A 23,751-nucleotide genomic window follows, 5' to 3' on the forward strand; every position below is an offset into this window, starting at 1 on the left:
CAGGGCAAGTCAGCAAACACAACGCCCAGGGGTGGGGGCTTTGCAAGGTTAAGAAGCCTGCTCCCTAATGGTCTTCCTGTTGGATCCGAAAATTAAATTTCTAACATTTAGAGGCAGGGATGATGGTCTATCCCTTGGGCAAAAATGCTCCCAAACTGTGGATCCTGCAACTGAGTTTTCAATAAAATTCAGAGAGCAGAGCTGCTGCGGTCGCCAGTTTTGGTAAGAACCAGAAGTACAGACATTCTGACAGACAGAGGAAAGGCACAGAGCCTTCTATTAAGTATCAGGATACTAAACAGGCTTGAGTAACGGTCATTCCTTATGCCAGCCATCTGAAGTACCCCAGAGAATGACCACAAGGCAAAGCCCAAGTGATCGCACTGTCCTCGGTCAGCTCCAACATGGAAAAAAGTGGGCAATAAGGATCCTGAAGTTCATGCATTAAGAGCACAGGTATGGGGGCACCTGGGTGGCTCAGTGGGTTAAGCCTCTGTCTTCGGCTCAGATCATGATCCCAGGGTCCTGGGATCGAGCCCCGCATAGGGCTCTCTGCTCAGCGGGGAGCCTGCTTCCCCCCCTCTCTCTGCCTGCTTCTCTGTCTACTTGTGATCTCTGTCAAATAAGCAGATAAAATCTTAAAAAAAAAAAAAAAGAACACAGGTATGTTCATTTTAGGCTGGAATGTTTTCAAAGCAATTCCCTTCAGGTTGTTCATAGAGATTATTTTTTTACAAAGATCTTAACACTTGAGAATATCAAAGTTCAAGTAACGCACGTCTTGCTGGGTTAACCCCAAAACAGACCCCCAAATAACTAAATGGTTTGACTCACCGAGTGAGGTCACTACCTGCAGACCCTTGAAATGTTGGGAGGATGAAAGGAGACAAAAGTCAGTGAAAGTGTTTTGTAGAGAGCAATGAAAATCCTGGTTGTTATTATTGGAATCTCTTGGCAGGACTGATTAGTAACTGAAGGCTATCCCACAGGCCTGTCCTAGGGAAAAGAACGGCCCAGAAATCATACAATGAAGCATTTGGACAGGGCTATCCGGTCATGACCAGATAATACTCTCCTGGAGACTCGGCTTCCTCCCTGAAACTCTCCAGCACGGGGAGGGTCGCACCCACCTCGTCCACCGACGGGTACAGGGCAAAGAGCTCGGCCTGCCGGTTGGTCCTCCGGGCCTCTTCATTCTGCTTCTCGAAGTCCTCGGCACTCACGTGCTGCAGGAGCTTCTCCAGCCGCGCGTCAGGCGGCAGGCTGCGGAGGTCGAAGCCACAGGCGGTGAGGGGCCCTTTGCCAGTCACATCGCACAGCACGTTTAAGTGGCGGGGACGTGCCTGCGGGAAGAGACCCATCTTGTGAGAGGGAGACGGTGGGTCCAAAATGAGAGCGCGAGAACCCGGCAGGTCTCACCCCTGCACCCACGTAGGACTGCAGGATCGGGCCTCAAGCGGCTTCTGAGCAAACCAGAGGTTCTGAGAAAAATCACAGCTTTGCTTCCTGGCCTGAATATCCTAAAATTAAATGTCTCCTTCCCACCTGAAAGCAGGTCATTACTCCTCGGATGTGGATAAACCGGTCCTTGAGGAGAGGCCTGAGAAACAGCACTGTGTTCCTATCCGTTTGGGGCATGCTGTCTTCCGGAGGTGGGGAGTCGAATCTCTGGGGCACGTCGCTCCTGTCCCACACTCAGACAGGACACAACTGGAAGAGGCTGAACAGAGAGGAGCCTGGAATGGGGTGTGCAGGGACCTCATCCTAATCTCAACTTCAGAAGCTGGTTGTCGAAACTAGAAAATAAGATGACCCGAGAGGAGCCTTCCCAAAGAAACCTTCCAGAAATTCTCAGACTGAATATTATGCTTCTGAAGACAGGGATGTGGGGCTGGGAATATTCTTCTGCGGGACTTTCATAGCAGTTGTAGGAAAAAGCACCAGAACAAAAAGCAGAAAAGCCCTTTGCTATTCAAAGGGCGTCCTCTTTTAGCTGCAGTGTGTTTGAAAAAAAGAGTCTGAAAGCTTTCACAAAGCGGATGCTTTATTCCATTAGGAATGTTCCGGTAATGGGGAATGGCAAACCCAAGCAAAGACTTGGCAAAGACTAAATAACCACAATCAGCGATATATCATAAGAATATAGATGAACTATTATAAATAACTATAAAACTAATGGTAAAATGTTTTCAAGTTCTATGAAACGGATATGTCACTATACAATTTCTCTATAAAACATCCTTCCTGTGACATCCATCTACCTTATAAAAATGTTACTCTGCTAGATCATAAATTTTACCTAACCGAATGTGCTAGCAATAATCAATATTTGTACTTTAATTACTGATACTTTTTTTTTTTGCTTAGAATTGATGAGGGCCTTGGGAAAATGAATTTAATTTACCAAGCTTCTTTGAAAGGATGTCAATATAGATCATCTCCAGAATTCATACCAAGGATATGATGGACAAGTGAGCAAGGATTGTGAGGACAAGAGCATCTCTGGAACATCGTAGTAACAAAATAATAGAAACTGTCTAAATATCTCCCAAAAGAAGTAGCATTCAAAGATTTGGGAACTTTCATCTAATGGGATGTTATGCAGCCATCTGCAGAAAACCCAAGTAAACTTGTATCCCTGGACAAGAAAGGTGATCACAGCACACTGTACTGTTAATATGAAAAGGGAAGGTATTCAGTATTATCCATAATATCCTCTAATTGTTATGGAATATGTGTGTACCACGGAGTTGCACCATACACGTACTGAACGTCCATACATTCAGGAACTTGGCCTCCCCATTCCACTCAGAAGGTGCCAAGAATGGGAGCGACATGGAAGGTGTTGCCGGTTGTCTCACTGCCTGAGCATCTCTGCACAATGAGTATTATTAGTCTAACACTTAAACACAAACCATGTTTGTGTAACTTGGCTCTACAACCTAGCTGATGACTTAATGGAGTGCTGTTAGCATGCCAAATGAGGGTGCTTCATGGGGTGATGGTCATTTACCCATTGTCTCTCCGTTCCAAAGTTTATACTCAGCTCTGTGATCCTGGGCCTGGCCCTCAGCAAGCCACATTTCTCCTTTGCCACCACTCCTTTTGGGTTCTGCCAGTAGGTGGCGCTAGAGAGAGCCTGGATGGCTGGAAGAGGGAGAAGGGACTTGCAGCTCCTGGAACCTTGGTCGTGGCAGTGGGCTCTGGACTCCAGGGAGTTTGGACGCTTCCAGAACCATCCTCATCTCACCTCCTTGGAGGTATGAGCACCAGCCAGTCAGACCCTTCTAAGAGGTCCAAGTCCAGACTCCCAGACCCCGTGGGGTATTTCCTTTGAGATTCCCAAGACACCGCCTCTAGCTAGGTCCGGCCCTCCCCTCAGAGACTAGAATCCTCGCTCTAAGGATCTTCGGAGCTTCAGGTTCTGATAACTCCAAACTCTTCCCACCAGACCCATGGTTCCCGAGTGTGGTCTTGGGACCAGTAGCCTCAGCATCTCCTGGGAAATGCTAATTAGAAGTGCATATTATCAAGCACCACCCCGACCTACTGAATGAGAAATTCTAGGGTGGGGCATGGCTCTGTGGGTTCAAGCAAGCCCTCCGGGGAATTGCAATAAAAATCCAGATTTAGAGCCTCTGCTCTGGGCCCCAGCTGCAGGATGGCCTGCTGTTTCCAGTTCTTATTTCTGTAGGACCTGGATTCTCCCATTTAGTTCTCTCAGTCTTCCCACATTGGTTAGCCAATTCCCCATATTATATTTCCTTTGTGACTTCTGTCTGAGGAAGACAAGGAAAAATTCAGTTGCTCGTGATATAAAATAAAAACTGAATTTAGTCAAAATTCCCAATGAAAAATCCCTTAAAAATCTCCTACAGAGTGCAGATGTCCCATGTTTCAGGAAGCCCCCATATTCAGTCCTGGAACTGATGGCTGATTCCTCTGCAGGGCTCAGATTAAGTAGTCAGCTGGGCGGTAAAGACCACATTGTTGGAAAAATAGGTATTAAAACTCTCTAGTCATTAACCATTCAGCGTGGTAAGATGCTTATAATGGGAGAGCCTGAAAGCTTAAAACTCCATAGGTGTTTTAAATTTCAGAAGATGCTCTATAAAACTTGAACAAATTTCTTCCCCTTTGTTTTATTTTTCCTATTTATAAAATGGACAAGTTGGAATAGAGACTTGGCTTTCTTAAAAAAATTTTTTTAATTGTGGTAAAATATACAGAATGTAAAATTTACCTTCTTCATCTTTTTTTAGAGTACAGCTCAGGAGGGTGAAGTGCATTCACACTGGTGTGCAAACCACCATCCACAATTCTTTTCGTTGGTACCCATCTGTACTATAGTCTGTACCCATTACAAGATAATCTCCATTCCTCCCACTCCCGACAGTCCCTGACAACCACCAGTCTATGTTCGGTCTCTAGGAATCTGACAACTCTAGGGACCTCACATAAGTGGAACTATATAATTTGTGTTCTTTCATGACTGGTTTATTTTACTTAGAAGGTATGGGCACTAAGGGTGAGCAGGCATTGACCTAAATGCTTTACACATATTAACTCATTTAATATGCAAACAACCCCATGTGTCAGTTACTATTTGGTGTCATTGTGACTAGTGTTATGGACTTGAACATTTGTGTCCCTGAAATATTCATGTGTCGAAATCCTACTGCCTAACGGGCTAATGGGAGGTAGGGCCTTTGGGAAGTGATCAGGTCATAAAGATGGGGCCTTCGTGAATGGAATTAGTGCCCATATAAGAGATATGAGAAAGTTTGTTCTCTTTCAGTCTCCACTGTGTGGTGATACAACAAGGTGTCTGCAAACCAGCAAGAGGACTCTTACCAGAAATGAAATCAGCTGACACCTTGATCTTGGAATTTCCCACCTCTGAACTATGAGAAATAAATGTCTGGTGTTTTAGGGACCCCAGTCTATTGTACTCTATTATTCAGCCCAAGTTGACTAAGACAGTTTGCTTCCCTTCGGGTGCCTGGGTGGCTAGTAGGTTAAGCATCTGACTCTTGGTTTCAGCTCTAGTCATGATCTCAGGGTCATGAGATCAAGCCCCAAGTGGGGACCCACATTCAGTGGGGAGTCTGCTTGAGATTCTCTTCTTCTCCCTCTCCCCTCGGCTGCTCCCTCCCTCACATGAACATGCTCTCACTCTCGCTCTCTCTCACTCTCTCTCTCTCTAAAATAAGTCAAAAAATGCTTTAAAGAAAGACAGCTTCCCCTGAATAATTAATAAGTAACTTGCTATAGAAACTGTATAAAATTGAGAAAAGAATACTTTTTAAGAAGACACAAGAGTCCTAGTACCCAAAGATACTGCCCTCTATATTTCTGTAGGCATATCTTTCCTACCAAATTCAAGAGTTGGATTCTTGATTTTGGGTTAACATATTAGTATTTCCCATAGTTTCAACATTCTCTTCTAAGCTTTCAGTGGCTGTGTGGTTTTAACAGACGCACACAGTATATATGATCAACTACTCCTCCACAGAACCTCTGCCTGAGTTCTCAAACTTTCCAATTAACCATGGCTGTCCTTTTCTAGAGCAATCACTCAAATACATCCAACATAGTGTATCAGATTCAAAACACTACTTTGCCTCGTTAGCTCAGCTGTTTCCATTTTTTCCCAAAGGGTTTAAATCTTCTCAAACCAAACTAATGTCAAAGTCAGAGAGCTGAGATTCAAAACTGGAAGAGAACCACTGCAGCCCATTATTTCCCACTAAGCAGACTCAGGTGGTAAAGTGACTTCCCCAAGATCAAACAACGGTTGACCAAGATGGCGGCCAAGCAGCTCTCCTAAGGCGCTACTCCCTTTACACCAGCCGGTCTCCATACCCAACACTCCTTTTTCATGTAAGTATTTCCTAATTCCTCCTTTCCCCTCCTGAAAGGTCATGTACAGATGATACAACTCACTTACATACATATATTTTTTAAATGAACTCAAAAAAATTTAATGGATTGATGAACTAAAAATAAAAGTTAAAATAAAACGAGATGGCTTTATTATCATCCTTGTCATCCAGGGAAGGAAGCCCAGAAAGGTTAATTATCCTGCCTGGGGCGACAGAGTTAATATGTGGCAAAATCATGAAGAGAAACCGGGCAGACTGGCCACAGTGTGGATTTTCACTCAGTCCTCAGCCTGCCTTGGAGGCCCCACTGTGTCTCCTCAGGAATTGTTATGGGGGGAGGGCATCCCCCTCCAATTCTACCTATTTTCATTATTGAACTTGCGGGTTCTCCTTTGAACACCAACTTCTACAGCTACAAACAGGTTTAAGAAAAAAAAAAAAGAAACCCACTGAGTCAGCCAGTAGCATTCTTCCTCCTCTGACATTCTCTGAGTCTAACCCTTTCTCTAGTTCAAACACCAACATCATGCCCTGGGCAGAACAGCCCAGTAACCTGGTAACCATGTTTGTTGCTAGAAAATACCTGTGTGCTTGGTTCACGGCCCTCCAAGGACTCTGACTCAAATGTCTGTTTCTGCAGCGTCTTGTGAAAATCTCTTCGGGACCCAGACTTTTTAAAGCCAGCGATCTCCGGACTGCCTTGGTTTCTTTGTTGTTGTTGTTGTTGTTGTTGTTACATAATTTGGAGAGAGAGAAAGAGAGAGAGGTTCAAACACGTTAGATTAAAAATAAAAATAATGGCTGGGAGCAGATGCGACGCTGAGAAATCTTGCAAAGAGAGGACCGATTGTGACTCCTCACATCTAATTATGCACCAGGCCTAATACAAGGCTCTGCTGTAATGAGATACAGACTTGCCTCCTGGCTGGCTCATTATTAAAGGCAGGAACGGTCTGGGAAAATGCCACTTCGGAGGTGTGGTCATTTCAGCTGCGGGCTATTTGGCTCCAAGCTGACGCTTAACTATGACCCTAGTGTTAAGAGGCTGAAATAAATCTAGCAATGTGCAGAGCAGCAAATAAAGATCGTTTGAAGATTAAAAATAGAGGAAAACTTTGAATGTCCCCATCAGCGTGCTTCACAGTGAATTAGAAAGGCGGGACATGGTTAAGAAAAAAATAGAAATAAATGACGGACAGGCCGAAAATCTCTGCTAACGGTCTCAATCTCCACCCCGTGCACGCCATCAAAGTGGGGTTTCAAAACTGTAGCTATGAAAAGGGTTTCAAAGATAATGGCCAGCCCTGTCACTGGAGAAAGACATTAGACCATCGTGAAAAAGGCAACAGATAGAGGCTGTCAGGTACCAACTGGAGAAACCTACGCGCCTATTCCCCGTTTTTATGACTCAAGGTCTTCTTGGAGAAGAGGCTGCAAAGTCAACCGCACAACCACGCACCCATGTGGCTTGATTTCTCCCGCTATTAGAAAAACTCCTGAGTGAGTGGGTAAAGGATATGAAATGAGTACGGATTTATTAGGCAGATCAAGCAGGAGACAGATCGAGCAGGAGATGTGGGAGCGTTACTCTCAATGATCCACACACGGAGTTTATAACTCTTTGGGAGGGCGAAGTGTTGGGTTGTGCAGACTTGGTATCCAATCAATTGTCACTGATTAAGTTAATTAAAGGGGGGAATAAAAAGGAGATGTCCCAGTGTTGTCTACAGGGAGAACCAGCTCTGTCCTTAGATTTTATTGTGCTCTCAAGACAAGCAATTTGAAGAAAAGGAGACAAGAAATGGCCCCCAAAATAGGGGCAAGATGGGCTTGGTGACTAATCCCAGTCACTGTCTGCTATAAATGGTCATCTTCGGGGTCTCCTGGCTGCTTGTACTGCCCTAAACCCAAACCTGTATTCACGGGGCTGGGGGAACAGCACGCCAAATTGGGGAACTGAAGAAAGTAAGTAAATGAGTAAGGTACACTCTAAGTAAGGAAAAAAGAGTGAGCATTGAGAAAAGATTTCAAGAGAAATATGCAGCATAATCTCAGGCTTAGAATTCCTAAACCCCAACCAAATAAATAAAATGTAATATATCATCTTGTTCATAAACATCAATTAGCAAAAAGTATTTTGGGGGACCCCTTCAAACAATTCCCCAGACGTAATTAACCACTTAAAATATTTAAGAAAATTATGTTGGTTCCAGTTGCTTTAAGTGTGCAAATGGCAGTGTTAAGAAGAAGAGATAAACGTGTGAGCAAAATTTCTTTTTTTCTTTTTTTTGAAATTTATTTTCTACCATAATATTTTCTAAGAGCAGAGACCTTTGAGAGAGAGCCCCACATGGGATTTCATAAACCTGCTAGCATTTTTTTTTTTTGAACGTGTTAGCTTTTTAAAAGTGATTCTCATCCACATAAACTTCCCCAGCAACACGCATGTGTGCGCTGGATGGATGGCTTTGCTAGTGGATAAAATGGCTTTCTTGGGACTCTCTCCAAGAGTTCAAAGAAAAAGCTACAAGGAATTTAATGTCTTGGGGAAAAAGTACCCAGCTCAAAGTAGTGGTAAATAGTCAGCTGTGTCCTAAGATCACTCTCGTCATTAAAATACACTGAATCCGTGCCTGTTTTTCCTGAAGGATCCAGTTTTAAGGGGAAACTTCCCAAAGGAATTAAGTACTATAAATTAATTCTAGGGCCGTCTGGGTGGCTCAGTGGGTTAACGTCCAACTCCTGATTTTGCTCAGGTCATGATCTCGAGGTTGTAAGATCAAGCCCCGTCTCGGGCTCCTCACTGGGCGTGGCCATGGAGCCTGCTTAAACTTCTCTTCCCCCACTCCCTCTGCCCCTCCCCGCCTTTAAAAATTGATTAATGAATTAATTCTAAAATCGAATGCAAACAGTGAATTAAAACACAGTTTTCACATTTTGGTATCTGCCCTTGGCCTTCCTTCGGGCATGTACACTCCAAAGGGTATTGATGCCAGAGGTTCAATGTCACATGTCTCCTCACAAAGCCACCTGCTCGGGCCACAGAAATAAAAATCAGGTAGCAGCCTAACTTAAGACCGTGTGTGTCTTGACAACCAGAACTATATCTGCCTTAGCTTTATTTCTTATCTTATAAAGTATACCTATTTCCGAGTATTTACTGACAAGTGAACCACACACACACGCACACGCACACACACACACACACACACACACACACACACAGTTACAGCTCTGCATTTGCCCCCATCACCCTCAGTCACTTTCCTCAGTGCCTCTGTTTCTACATCGGTGACATATAAACACGAGGTGAATTCTAGGATATCTGCCCAGCTTTAAGATTTTATGAGGAAAAAGTTCATACACTATATCTGGAAACATTCAAATCAATTTTCTTCCAAAGAAATTAGATCTGGGAGAAGTCAAATTTATTTGGCTCTTGCTCTTCTGCTATTTTATGCAAATAAATGCTTTCTTTCTTTTTTGGTCTTCCATTGTTAGAACATTTTCTGGAGTTACTTAAATGAACTCCAAAGACACTGACAAATAGGCATTAAGAAAATGAGTCACAGAATAGTGTTAAAAGTTCACAACATAGATATATGCTAACTCTCTATATGCACCAGGCCTCAGCATTTGGGGTATGGAAAGCATTAAGACTGAAGTTTTTCATGGTTGTGTGTTTGAAACCAGAGCAAATGTTTCTCCCCTTCCTCATTCCAGATTTACTTCTACTTCCCCATTTTGAAGTCTCAGAAAGTCACAAAGCTCCCTTGTGGCAGCAGGGGTAGAGCTGGCTGGGGGAGAGGATAAGGGGTGGCAAGGATGTAAAGATGACTCATTTTAAAAGTGCCAGCCATGGAAGGCAGAAACCACCACGGGGTAGGTAGTGAGGCTGCTTGCTGAGTGACACTGGCCACCAGAAACTGCAGCCTCGCTACCCAATGTGGGCAACTGAGCCAAATAAAGCCCTGCTCCTGTTGAACCTCTCTGCAGACAAGAGAAAGAGAGGGAAGTGGGCCAAGTGGTAGGAAATCTATTCTTAAAATGAACAAACCTACTGCTTCTGAAGAGAACTGCATTCCTTTTCTCCAAACACTACTGTTGTATATTTGGGAACCACACGAAGACCAAACATATTTTATTTATTTTTTTAAAAGATTTGTTAATTTTAGACAGAGAAAGAGAGAGGGAGAGAGAGAGTGCAAGCTGGGGGAGGGACAGAGGGAGAAGGAGAGAAGACGACTTTCACCGAACGAGAAGCCTGACATGGGGCTCGATCCCAGGACCCTGAGATGGTGACCTGAGCCGAAATGAAAAAGTTGGATGCTTAACCAACTGAGCCACCCAGGCACCCTAAGACCAAACAGATTTTAAAGACCAAAGTCTTGAGATAAAGTGTGGAGTGGACAGAATTTGGCTCTAGAGGCTGGGATCAGGGTTCAGATGCTGCCTCCTTATGTACTGGCCATGAGACCATAGGCAAGCAACTTCATCGCTCTGAGTCACAGTTTCCTCAAGGGTGAAATGCGGAGTAACACTGCTCATTTTGAAAGCCTGTGTGATGACTGGAAACAAATACACATATATCTTCTTCTCCTTCCTTCACTTCCCTTTCTTTCCTATCCCTTCCATACAATTTGGCACTAAAACCATCAGAACATGGTAATCCTCCATGCCTCAGGATGGGGAGTAGGTGAGGAAGACCAAAATGTGAAGCTGAAGACCAAACAGGGGGAGGAGAACATGCATAGAAAAGGGCTGCCTGGCATGGAGAATCAGAACCCACCTGGGCTGAGAGGGCGCCCACGCCTGGAAGAGCCTGGCATGTGGTAACAGAGTAGACATTCTGCATAGAACAAAGAGGGCATGCACCTGGAGGGGCAGCCTGCCAAGTGTGTCTCTATGGAGGGGTGGCCTGGCCCTCAGTATCAGTGCAGGGCAAGCCACACAGTGTGGATGGTGCCCATCCACGGTACCTGTCACACGGTGTTAGTGTCAGAGCCAGCATATTAGGAGGAGGGTGACTGTATGGGGATGGGGAGTGGTATTGAAAGTGGCTGCATATCAGAGGATTAATCAAATAAACATCATAAGGACAATAAGAGTCATGTTTTCCACTACCTGAGAAGGGATAAAAATATGGAAAGGAAGAAAATTAGAACGAATACTCTGATGTCGTGTTGGAATTATATGTATCAACATGAACTCATGGTTTTCAGAACACATGTGCATGTGCACGTGCACACACACACACACACAAACACACACACTCCCTACCACTGTTCACTGAGAAGACATGGGAGGAGTGACACATTATTTTATTTTTTTTTTAAAGATTTTATTTATTTATGAGAGAGAGAGAGAGAGAGAGAGAGAGCGAGCACAGGCAGACAGAATGGCAGGCAGAGGCAGAGGGAGAAGCAGGCTCCCTGCAGAGCAAGGAGCCCAATGTGGGACTCGATCCCAGGACGCTGGGATCATGACCTGAGCCGAAGGCAGCTGCTTAACCAACTGAGCCACTCAGGCGTCCCAGGAGTGACACTTTAATAGCAATGAGCACACTCAACACCTGCAGCTTGGCTTCTAAGTACCACTTTCCACTTAAAAGGAGTCAGATCTATTTGGAGAAATGGCTGAATCCAGGGGTGAGGAAAGGAAACTGTAAGATCAGCTTGGAATATCTTGTGACCAAAAGCAAGGATGGGATCAATGCCTGTTTGAGGGCATGTGAAAAAGACAAAAGGACCAGCTGGAGGGATTCACACTGGTCAAAGTGAGGACAATATGAGCATCAAAATAAACTACAGAACTGAATTCAAACTTACTGAAAAAAATAGGAAACTATGATCCAATATTGATACAAATAAACTGAAAGTTTGGTGAGGCACTGAGCATTTTACAATAATCAAATCCAGATGGAAGGATTATTATGTCTAAAAAAATAATTGCTGTGATCTCAAGGTCATAAAAGTCAAAGAAAGATCCAGGAACAGTTCCAGAGTAAATAATACTAAAAGCATGTGACATCTAAGTGCAATGCACGCCTTTCAACTAGATTGTCTTGCTCTAAAGGGCATTCTTGGGACATTTGGTGAAAGCTGAATAGGGTCTGAGAATTAAATGGTAATAATGTATCAATGTGAATTTCCTGAATGGGATGGCTATATGCTAATTATGGTGGAGAATGTCCTTGTTTGTAGAGATTACATGCTGAAGTATTCGGGGGGTAATGGAGAATTAGGTTATCAACCTACCCTCAAATGGTTTGGGGGAGGGGAAAAAGATACTTGCAAGTTTTCTGGTATTTGAGATTGTTTCAAAACAAAAGGAGAAGAACAGATTGAGTGTCTGGCGTTGTAATAATTCTATTAGTGGGTCCTATTTACCAGGCTGTGCATCCATTACTGTAGCTGCTGTGAACATAGGAGCCCTCATGTCCAGAGACATCTAGACATCTAGAGTGATTCCCTCTACCTGCCAGCCCTCTAACTTCCCACATTGGCTCAGTGGCTATGAGCAATGACTGACTGATAAGGGGTGCAATATTCCCACACCTTGCCTCAAAGCTGGACAGTGGGAAAACTTTGTACTGTGGTCCCTCCAGGGCACCCTGTATGTTGGCCAAGAATTTATCTGCGGTCTTATCCTGAGTTGACTCCTTCTGCTTCTCTGTCTTGCTTCCCTCATTCCCTTACAGGCTTTTCCTAAAGAGGACACTCTCAAAAATCATGTGCACCTGAATCCCTACCTCAGGCTCAGCTTCTAGACCATCTCAACTAAGAAATCACCTACCAGCTCAATGAATAATAGTTATTATTAGTAGTAGCAATGGCAATACCATTAGATGCAGCCCCAATGCAAGTGTTACCATCTAGATGAGCATATATTATGGAGATGCTGAATTTAAAGTCTTCTAACATCTTTATTTGTGAATAATATCATTTTTATATGGGAAATTTACTTTCTTACCAAAAGCAAAAGTAGAACTCGGAGAAGCACTCACTTTAGGATTTCACTTGTAGAATTCTCCCAAAAGACCAATTAACACCCAAGTGAGGTTACTGTCCTCATTAAACTTCTTCCATTCCACTCCATCCCTTTTAGGAATTCTTAGTTGATTACCTTTCCCAGTCGTGCAGCTAAAACTGTGGTTTGGATTGGATTTTGGGACTTCAGTTTTCTGATGGCTTAGTACCAATGATTCTCAATGAGGGTAATTAATGCTTCCATTTTTGATTGTCTCAATGACTGGGAGGTACTACTATATTTCACATCCTGAAATGCCTGGGGCATCCCACACAACGAAGAATGATCCCAACACATCTATCAGCATCCAACACAACTATCAAATATCCTGTCTTTCATGGAGGTGAAAAACCAGCCTGTAAATATGTGAACCAGGCCCCCAGTATTTTTGCACCAAATTTTCCAGCAAAACAACTACCATATAAATGTAGGGGGAATTAAACTCTGTGATGATTCGATCTCTACCAAGAGCTTTCCCCCCTTTTGGAAAATCACATTACTAACAGCAATGCTGCTTGTGGTCTTTGAGTCACCCACACAACACACCTGTTGTCATCTGCTTTTGTAAGTGTGATACTGGCAGTGATGGTTCCCGCAGCTGCAAAGAGCTACTTGATCATGTTCTCTGATGGAGTTGTGTCCAAGCACTTGCATATTTACATACATGCTATTTAATGTATTATGCTTCTTATAGTTCTCCTTTATGTAACAGTTGGGACATTTTATTAACTTTTAAAAATGAGAAAGTTCATGGGTGACAAAGATGGTATAAAATATTCATTACACAGAAAGATGCCGTTGGGTCTGATAGATCCAAGAACAACTTGTCTTAAGGAACAGGATATGGATGTTTGCTTGCTAACATTTCATTCATTCTCCCATTCAACATGTGTCTATAAACTATCTCCTGAGAATAAGGCACCAAAGAGGAATGCACAAAAGTCCTAGCTTTAAGGGAGTCCCTGTCCTCCGTGAAGTCATAATCTAGTGAGAAATACATATTCAATAGGGGAGAGAAACATTGAGAAAAGTCATCAGAATGCAAGAGGCCCTCTATAAGAGGGCTACCCGGGTGGCTCAGTCGGTTAAGCGTCTGTCTTTGGCTCAGGTCATGATCTCAGGGTCCTGGGACCAAGCCGCACACTGGGCTCCCTGCTCAGTGGGGAGCCTGCTTCTCCCTCCGCCTCTGCCCCCTGCCCTTGCTTTCTCTCACTCACATGCTCTCTCTCTTGAATAAATAAAATCTTAAAAAAAAAAAAAAGAGGGCAGTGTAGAGTATGACAAGAGTTCCAAGAGAAATACAAACAGCAGGCTTTGAAAATTCACAGAAGGGAGCCACTTCCTCCAGCCAGGTCAGGGTAGGCTTCATGAAAGCCCTGGCCTTGGGGCTTCAGCGGGGTGTGGGTTCATGGGGATGGGAGGGTGTGTGTCACAGCTCAGGAGTGGCTCAGTGATTTCCACAGCTGGATCGCTCTTTGTAACTGCACAGGCTGACGAGCCTTGCTTGCTTTCTATACTTTTAGAAAGCAAATAGCTGAATACCTTGGCAGCCAGCACAACAAAAGCATGTCATAATAAGCAATTATTGATCAGGGAGACATTTTTATGGTGTTTTGGGAGTAACTGAATTATATGCACTGATGTGTTTGAATTTTAATTGTTTACCAGTTCACTGGGAGTAAAATATGGAGTAATAAAACAGATGATACCCCATTCCTTGATGTCCCAGCTCTCCTTGAGCACGACCTTCCTTCAGAATTACTTTAATCACCCAGGATGAAAGACAAAGTCTAAGGGCTTTTACGATGTTGCTCATAACACTCATGAAATGTTTCACTGTTGCTGTGGATAATATACCAAGAATAAATAACATGTGAACAAGTTTAATTACTTTAGAGCTCGACTTTCCTCAGAGACACCACACACAACATAAGTGAATCACTCTTTAGTTCATGCAGAGAAAATGGCAGAGGAAATAATGCTTAAGTATTTAATGTGACCCCAAAGATGCCTACAAACATCAGTCCAAGCAAAATTATCAAATATTTGGAAATGAGATGAGATGAATATGCAACCATGGCCCCATTCTATTTGTTAGATCAGGGTCATTTCCAAAAGTCATGTAGAGAAAAACACTATCATTTTTAGAGCAATGACACCACATTTTATGGTGTTTATGTTTCTAGACATGAAGGATAGAATGGAACCCATTCAAGGCATCTTCCATTATAAGTACCACAAACATCTCAAGTAGGAAAACATATTTCAAAAAGGAGATCACGTAGTTTGTGTTTCTGTGTAGTCGAATCTTTCTTATTAAGTGAAAAAGAAATCCTAGAACTTTCCTCTTTCCTTCATAGGCAGCATTCTTTGTCTGATTTAAAAGCCTCAATTATAGAACTTGAGTGGCAAATGCTCTATAGAATTATGAGCGTGGGAGGGAACACAAGTGGCCATTACTCCACTCCCCTGCCCCCTAAGTGGGATTCAAAGCCATTATCACAGATAGCAAGGACATAAAAGACCATCCTTAGATATTACCGAGAAATGTAATATCAGCAAGGAGATAATTGAGGAATAAAAGAGCTAACTAAATCAGTGTTTGACTGTGTGGTTATGGATGACAGAGACATGTCCATAGAAGGTGAAATGGCTTCATTAGTATGGTCTTCCAGAGGAAAGCAGTACCCCCCACACAGTGCATTAAAATATGCGGGTAGAATTTTTGGTTTATTCCTTTGACAGGCTAATATAAGTGCTTTATCTGAAGTTTTCAGATCTTATTTCACTTGAAAGGAATATTTTGGATGGGTTGAATTGGAACTAGATAAACCCTAAAGCCTTCTGATTTTCCAAACTTTATCTGTATTTCAAGAATATGGAAATTATAGTGCTTTTGAGGGGAAATCTACCCATAATCATTAATTGAAAAGAAATCTTCATTAACACTGAGTTGTCCCTTGTTTTTTTCCTTTGCATATAATCTTACTAACATCTAATTGAAGTTATTTGTCAACTGGGCAGGGACAAGTGAGCCATATTCTGTAGTACTATTTTTACAATATCATAAGTGGTAGCTAATCTATTACCATAGGCCAAGATATCTAAGCACTTTGCATATGTTAATTTATTTATTGCATATAATATAACTTGTGTGGTAGACACTGTTCTAATTCCTGTTTTCCCAATTAGGAAATTGAGGCACACACACAAAAAATAGTTTGTCTTAGGTCACACAGCAGGTAAGTAGGGGAGCCTGGACCTGAAACCATTTACTCCTGCTCCAGAGACATCATCATTCTGAGAAATAATAAAATAAAACCATAGCAAAGTAACAGGTCTTCCATTTAGTGAGTAATTAATCAATGTCAGGAACGGTCTTAGATTCCTACCCATTGATTTTAGGGCCCAATTACAATTTATCCTTTTTAGATGACACTTCAGTGAGTTGTGACAAATGCACAGAGTTGTGTAAGCACAGCTACAATCAAGATTTAGAGCTGTTCCAACACCTCAAAAGTCTCTCATGACCTTTTGCAGTCCCTTCCTTTCACCACCCGTAGGCTCCAGCAACCGCTGATCTCCTTTCTGTCCCTATAGCTCCGCCTTTTCCAGAACAGCATACAGATGGAATCATGCGTTATGTTCCTTTGTCTGGTTTTTTTCTCATTGCGTGATACGACTGAGAGTCATCGTATTGCCACATGCATGAGGAATTTGTTCCATTTTACTGCAGAGTAGCATTGTGCTGTATGGACGTACCAGAGTTTGGCTATCCGTTACCCCATTGCATATGATTTGGGCGGTTTCTGATTTTTGGCAGACACAAATAAAAGTGATATAAATATTTGCATATAGATGTTTATAGGAACAGAAGTCCTCAGTTCACTTGGGTAAATACCTAGGAGTAGGAAGTCAGGTGGTATGATAAGCATATATTGAACTGGGACTTTAGGGAAGATAAGGGAAGAAAACTCAATGACAGAAACAATATTCAGAAAGTAAATATAGTAGCATCCAGTTACAAGAACTAGAATACAAGTTCAGGAATTCATATTTTATTTTGACCAATCATGTCCAGCACTGGCAAGGATATGGGGGACAGGGCAGTTTTCATGCCCAGATGGTAATGGAGTCAATCGGTATAGCTTTCCTGGAGAAAAATCTGGCAGTCCTTAGGAGGACGTGTCATGTGCCCAGACTTCATATCTACCCTCAGAAATCCTCACATGCATGTGTCGGGGCAAGTGTGCCTAGATGTGTATTTTGATATTATTTATGACTGTGAAAATTGGAGACAATTTCAATGTCCATCAATAGAGAAAGATTTGGTAATTTAATGGTATATTCCTTAACCTCACCCCTAGAATACCAGGCAGGGGGGATAGATCTCTGACATGGAAGGAATGTCAAAGACATTACTGAGGGGCACCTGGGTGGCTTAGTTGTTGAAAGTCTGCCCTCGGCGCAGGTCATAATCCCAGGGTCCTGGGATCAAGTCCCGCGTTGGGCTCCCTGCTCAGCAGAAGGCCTGCTTCTCCCTCTCTCGATCCTGCTTGTAGTCTCTCACTCTCTCTTTCTGTGCCAAATAAATAAATCAAATCTTAGGGGCACCTGGGTGGCTTAGTGGGCTAAAGCCTCTGCCTTTGGCTCAGCTCATGATCCCAGGGTCCTGGGATCAAGTCCCACATCGGGCTCTCTGCTCAGCGGAGACCCTGCTTCCCCCTTTCTCCCTGCCTGCCTCTCTGCCTACTTGTGATCTCTGTCTGTCAAATAAATAAATAAATAAATCTTTTAAAAAAATAAATCAAATCTTAAAAAAACAATATTATGAAAAAATGGTATTTTGTGTATATATATAACATACATACATATTTATAAATGTGTACTTACATACATAATATTTATGTAAAATACCAATATCCATCTATATGTTGGTGAGGGTATGATATACTCTGGAAGCCTGTATAGCAACAACATTCGTGCATTAAGAGTGGGTTGAAGGAAGGGCGGGGAGTGAGCAAGGAGTGAGGTAGAGACCGCCTTTTACTTAATACACTTCCACATGACTTGATTTCTTTCAAAATGAGCATGTATTATTTGACACATAAAATGACAGATTCAAAGGAGAGCCAATTAATCACTAAGTAGCAACTGGCCATCACGTCCACAGTGTCCTCTTCCAACTTCCTAGTACCCTGCTCAAGAAGACCCAGGACAAATGGAAACTCACCCAAATGAGCAGACAAATTAACACCTGAATCTGGACAGAATCTCTGTGGATCAGATGGAGCTGGCAGAATGATGTCCCATTCCTTGTCCCCATAAAGGGGAACACATGACACTTCATACTGTCCTTCCTGCCAGGCCCTGAGCAGTCAAGGTCTACATGAGCCAGAAATCTGAATGCTCCTTCTTCGTGGTGGTGGCTTATGGATGGAGCCAAGTCCAGACTCCCCCTGGTTGCACTCCTTTTTTGCCACCTGAAACCCCACCTGACTTGCCTTTCTCTTTCTACCATCATTCAGCAAGGACTAAGAAACAACCCAGAGGGGGACGCCTGTGTAGCTCAGTCTGTTTAGCGTCTGCCTCCGGCTCAGGTCATGATCCCAAGGTCCTGGGATCGAGTTCCGCATTGGGCTCTCTGCTCAGCAGGAAACCTGCTTCTCCCTCTGCCTGCTGCTCCCTCTGCTTGTGTGTGCTCTCTCTCTCTCTCTGGCAGATAAATAAATAAATAAATAATCTTAAAAGAAAAGAAAAGAAATAACCCATAAGAAACAATTGAGCTGAAAATGTATGCAGGGTTGGGAGATGTCTGGCAATAGTGTATCATAGTATGTTGTATACTCCCCACAAATAAAATATTACAGGTACATATGGGGCAGAATGTGTGCTAGGAATGTATTTTCATGTTTGGAGTACCAAATTCAGAGTACCAATTCAAAGGATCAAACAGTGGAACAGAAAAAGGTGCTTCCTCTCTAAAACACCAGTCAGAGGCACCTGGGTGGCTCAGTGAGTTAAAGCTTCTGCCTTCGGCTCGGGTCATGGTCCCAGGGTCCTGGGATCGAGCCCCGCATTGGGCTCTCTGCTCAGCAGGGAGCCTGCTTCCCTCTCTCTCTCTGCCTGCCTCTCTGCCTACTTGTGATCTGTCTGTCAAGTAAATAAATAAAATCTTTAAAAAAATAAAACACCAGTCAAAGCTTCCAGAAACTGGGGCGCCTGGGTGGCTCAGTGTGTTAAAGCCTCTGCCTTCGGCTCAGGTCATGATCCCAGGGTCCTGGGATCGAGCCCCACATCGGGCTCTCTGCCCAGCGGGGAGCCTGCTTCCCACTCTCTCTGTCTCTGCCTGCCTCTCTGCCTACTTGTGATCTCTGTCTGTCAAATTAAAAAAAAAAAAAAAATCTTAAAAAAAAAAAAAAAGCTTCCAGAAACTGACAATGAGTTTTAGAGTTGCATACTCCTACCGAATTTCTCAGAAGGGAACTGGCCCATTATACAAGCGTGCAGAGGACAGGACCAAGAGCAACTCCCAGCCCCAGCATGTTGCCAAAGATAAAGTTAAATAAAATACTACTTTGTTTCATGGGGGGGAAAAAAGGACACAAAAATTTGAATAAAATAAATATACGAATAATCATTGTTGCTATAGAAGAGATAAAATCAAATAGAGACTCAAAAGGGAACAGAACATCAATCACGTGACTAATGGATTAACATTTTAACTTAAAATTCCCAGTAAATAATATCAGGTTTGTGAATTACATTTAAAGCATGACAGCAAAAATGGAAATCACAAGGAAAATTAGGAATACAGATTTGATTACATAAATAAATCTGAATGTTAAAAAGTTAGGAGCAAGTTTGAAAGACAAAGAACATACTGGAAAAGGAATGTGTAATATATGCCAGACAAACAATTAATATCCCTAATAAATAAAGGTAGTCCTAGAGATAAACAGGCCCAGACGAATACATTAATAGAGGCGCACAAATTTCAGGAATAAATAGGACATGAAGGAAAAATTATAAGCTTGCCAACTTAATATATGGACAAAAGATTCCCCAATTTCATAATCAAAAAATGCAAATAAGAGATAGTCTCTTTGCAAGAAAAATTGGCAATTTATTAAAAGATAACATCCAATATTTTTGAGGATTCGTGCACATATTGTTGATAATTTTTCTGTTATATTATTCCCAAATCCTTAAATTTGTGCATAACCCTAGACAGAAAAATTCCTCTTCTAGGGATTTATTCTGAAGGAAAAAAAATCATAGCTGTGCACAAGGATGTTACCATTTTGGAGTATAATCCTGAAAAACAGGGACTCGTGCAAACAGTAAAATTGGTTAAATGAATTTTGATGTAAATATATCATACAACCATTAAAAACTGGGTTGAGGAAGAATGTTTAATAGCAAACAGAGATAATCACTAGTTACTGTAAAAACCCAAAATAGCATCATGCTACAAAATAGTATCATAATCTGATTTAGTTTTTATACAAATACAGATAAAATGAAATATGATGTGAAGGCTATATATCAAATGTTAATGGCAGTTATCTGTCTATAGGAAACTGAGTGGGTTTTTCCCCTTTTGTTTCCCTATAAACTCTAAAATTTCTAAAATAAGTATTCCAAGGGAGTCCTTTTTTCTTTTAAGTTTGTGCAACCTAGGGGGAAAAAAAAGAATATTCCAATGGGAATTGCCATGAGGAATGAAAAAAAAAAAATAGTGTCCCAAGAAGCAAATAGACACCAAATGTAGTAAAACAGACCTTTCTATTTATTGTTCCTTCTCAGACTTTTTTTAGAACCTTAATATCCAGAAAGTATCTCTAATTACAACATTAAAAAGCTTGAGAACAACTTGTTCTGAAATTTTTTATTTATTACCGGCCAAGCATAATCTTCCTTGACTACCTGGCAAACTTCATTTTCCATTCATGTTGGAAATTAGAACACATGATGGATTAGCATCTAACTTTCTCTTAATCACTGTTTACAAGCTCTGCTTTCTCTTGCTTGGCTGTTGAAAATAGTATGCTTACTGACACTGCTCCAAAAAACAACAGCACAAATTCATTGGCACACTTCCAGGACCTGGATAAAACCCAACCCCCACAGTCTTCCACTCTTTATCCCATAAAACACTAATTCTTCCAGCAGTACAGGAGAGGTGAGGAGAGCAGAATTTCACTATTTATGTCTTGACAGAGTCTCTCTGATGTTTTTTCTACTGGGATGTGTCCTCAGTCTGCACACACTTCCCGCCCTGGTGCCCAACTCATTCGCACACACAGGCTGAGGATTTTCGTGTGTCTACATGTTTCTCACGGATGGTACTGTCCGGTTATTGACGTAGAGACACAAACCTCAAGACAATGCGGTAGAACATTTGGCTAATCCAGGAGAGAAGGGCCCTTTTGACGGGAAGCTTAGTTATCCATTTCTTGGTCACGAATTTAAATGTTACCTTTGAATCTGAGGCCAAGTTTCACTTCATTAATTTCCCACCCCCCCTCAGAATTTGTCAGAATGGAACAAAACAAAAACGCCCTCTTCTTTATATTTAAAATGTAACTTTCTCCTTCCATAGGTGAATGGCTCACCAAACTGTGATAAATCCGCACAGTGGAATGTTCGTCAGCAAGAAAAAGAAATGAGCTCTCAGATCACAACGACACATGAAGGAACAAGGCAAAACTGTGTAATCAGTAGAAAAGTAAGTGGTTGCCAGGGAGAAATGAATGTGGGGAAGCACAGGAGATATTTAGGGCAGGGAAACTCTTCTGTATGATACTGGGATGGCAGACACATGGCATTATGTAATTGACAAACTTGTAGGACCTTGGATACAAAAGATGAGCCCTAATGTAACCTCTGGGCTTTAGTTAATAATAGTATATCACTATGGGCTTATCAGGGATAACAAATGTATCATGTATCTTAAGTAAGGTCCATCCAAGAAAGAATGAATCAGCCAGAGGAGGCTGCATAAAGACAAAAAAAAAAAAAAAAAGAAGAAGAAAGAAAGAAATGTGTCCTGGCCTTGAATGCATAGGTAGGATCTGATGGACAGGGGAAAGGAGGGAGGGCACATCCAGAAGGGTACAGCAAGGGCCCAGGTGTGGAGGTAGGACTGAGTGGGTTATGAGGACGAATAGGGAGGAAGAGGCTCCAGGCCCAGCAGAAAGGAAGTGGATCTGGCCCACATACAGTGGGACCAGATTATTAAGACCCTTGAAAGGCAAGCAGGCAGAGTTGATATCTGATAGAGGAGGTAATACAGAGCCTACAGCAGGTGTCCGAATAGGGCACAAGATAAAGTCGATCCGCATTCATTATTCATGAATTTTGTACTTACAAACTCCCCTCCTTGCTAAAGTTTCTTTGGAACAGTCATGTGGGCATGTGTGCAATAACCAAACAAAAAACCAAAACAAAACCCAAACAAACTAACAGCACCCAAACTGCAAGACATTAACACTAAGGGGAACTGTTCGAAGGCAGTATACCAGAACTCCCAGTACTCTCTATTCAGTTTTCCTGTAAACCTAAAACTGCCCTTGAAATTTTTCATTAAAAAGCAATTGTAGGGGCGCCTGGGTGGCTCAGTGGGTTAAAGCCTCTGCCTTGGGCTCAGGTCACGATCCCAGGATCCTGGGATCGAGCCCCACAGCGGGCTCTCTGCTCAGCAGGGAGCTTGCTTCCCCTCCTCTCTCTCTGCCTGCCTCTCTGCCTGCCTCTCTGCCTACTTGTGATCTCTGTCAAATAAATAAATAAAATCTTTAAAAAAAAAAAAGCAATTGTAAAAGCTAACAATATACGTATATATATAAAGAGAAAAGAAAAAGGAGCTTACTTTTGGTTCACGATTAGCCATTCCCGAATGTAAGTCTGAACACAGTCCCTGACATGAGGGTCCAGTTCAACCCTAATGAGGTGGAAAATGATATAAAATCATGTTAGTACCTGATAAAGACAACAAAACCATCCCTTATCATAACCAAAGAGAGCAGCATGATTCAATTCCGTATCAACTGAGAACGCCAGGGGCATTCCTACCCATCCATCAAGTGTCTGAAGCATTCCTCCGGCGACAGCATTTCTACTTGGAGGAGACAAACATACTGCCATTTGATGCTCTGTGGGATTTCTTTATTACAGAGAATCCTGTTAAACTACACCCATCCCTTAAAGGCATTCCAACGCCAGACAGGTAGAACTAGCTGTAATCACATCCAGAACCAGAAAAATAAGCATAAATACCAATTTCTCACAGGGGCAATTGGGCCTAATTTTTGCTCATGTGTAACCTTGTTAGGACACGCAGGTTTCCTTTTTGGAAAGCCATGAAGAAGGTCTGTCTTGTGCTTTGAGGACTGGATCCTGGCTTCTTTCATTGGTGATTCTTAATCTGGGCAGTTGTTGTCCTACCTGCAGAAGACTGTGCCATGGGAGACCCTCTCCAGGTGCATCAGAGTTTTTGAATAACCAGTTCCACACGGTAGCGAAGCTTTTGGCTGTTTTCCCAAGTGTTTTGATATTAGAGATGAATGGGTGGAAATACTACAAGCTAAATACTGACGGCCCAAACCCTGGCCCCACCCCTTATTAATTACGTGGCCTGGGGCGATCCTTCTTTATCTCCGGGTCCTCCTGTTAGAGCACTACATAGAGGAGTGCCTCCTTCAGAGAGCTGGGATGAGGATTAAGTCAGCACGGAAGGTTTTAGAAGCGTGTCTGGCCATAGCTCATGCCTCCGACCCATTTCTTATGCACTAGATACTGCGATAACCACTGTATGCATGTTTTCTCTCTTTTTTGA

General features: G+C 42.5%; 1 protein-coding gene across 4 annotated transcripts in view; it reads right to left on the reverse strand.

Moving 5' to 3' along the window:
- Nucleotides 1–23,751, reverse strand: part of DOCK8 (dedicator of cytokinesis 8) — a 206,189-nt gene that overhangs the window by 123,261 nt on the left and 59,177 nt on the right. For all 4 annotated transcript variants that reach the window (XM_032866561.1, XM_032866560.1, XM_032866562.1 and 1 more), the window contains 3 exons: nt 22,786–22,857; nt 6,469–6,592; nt 1,131–1,343 (listed from right to left, as the gene is read on the reverse strand). In XM_032866561.1, the coding sequence (XP_032722452.1) occupies nt 1,131–1,343; nt 6,469–6,592; nt 22,786–22,857 (409 nt within the window). The remainder of the gene's footprint in view (nt 1–1,130; nt 1,344–6,468; nt 6,593–22,785; nt 22,858–23,751) is intronic.

The sequence above is a fragment of the Lontra canadensis genome, unplaced genomic scaffold (assembly GCF_010015895.1).
Source record: "Lontra canadensis isolate GAN:19392208 unplaced genomic scaffold, GSC_riverotter_1.0 scaffold31, whole genome shotgun sequence".
Lineage (NCBI taxonomy): Eukaryota > Metazoa > Chordata > Mammalia > Carnivora > Mustelidae > Lontra > Lontra canadensis.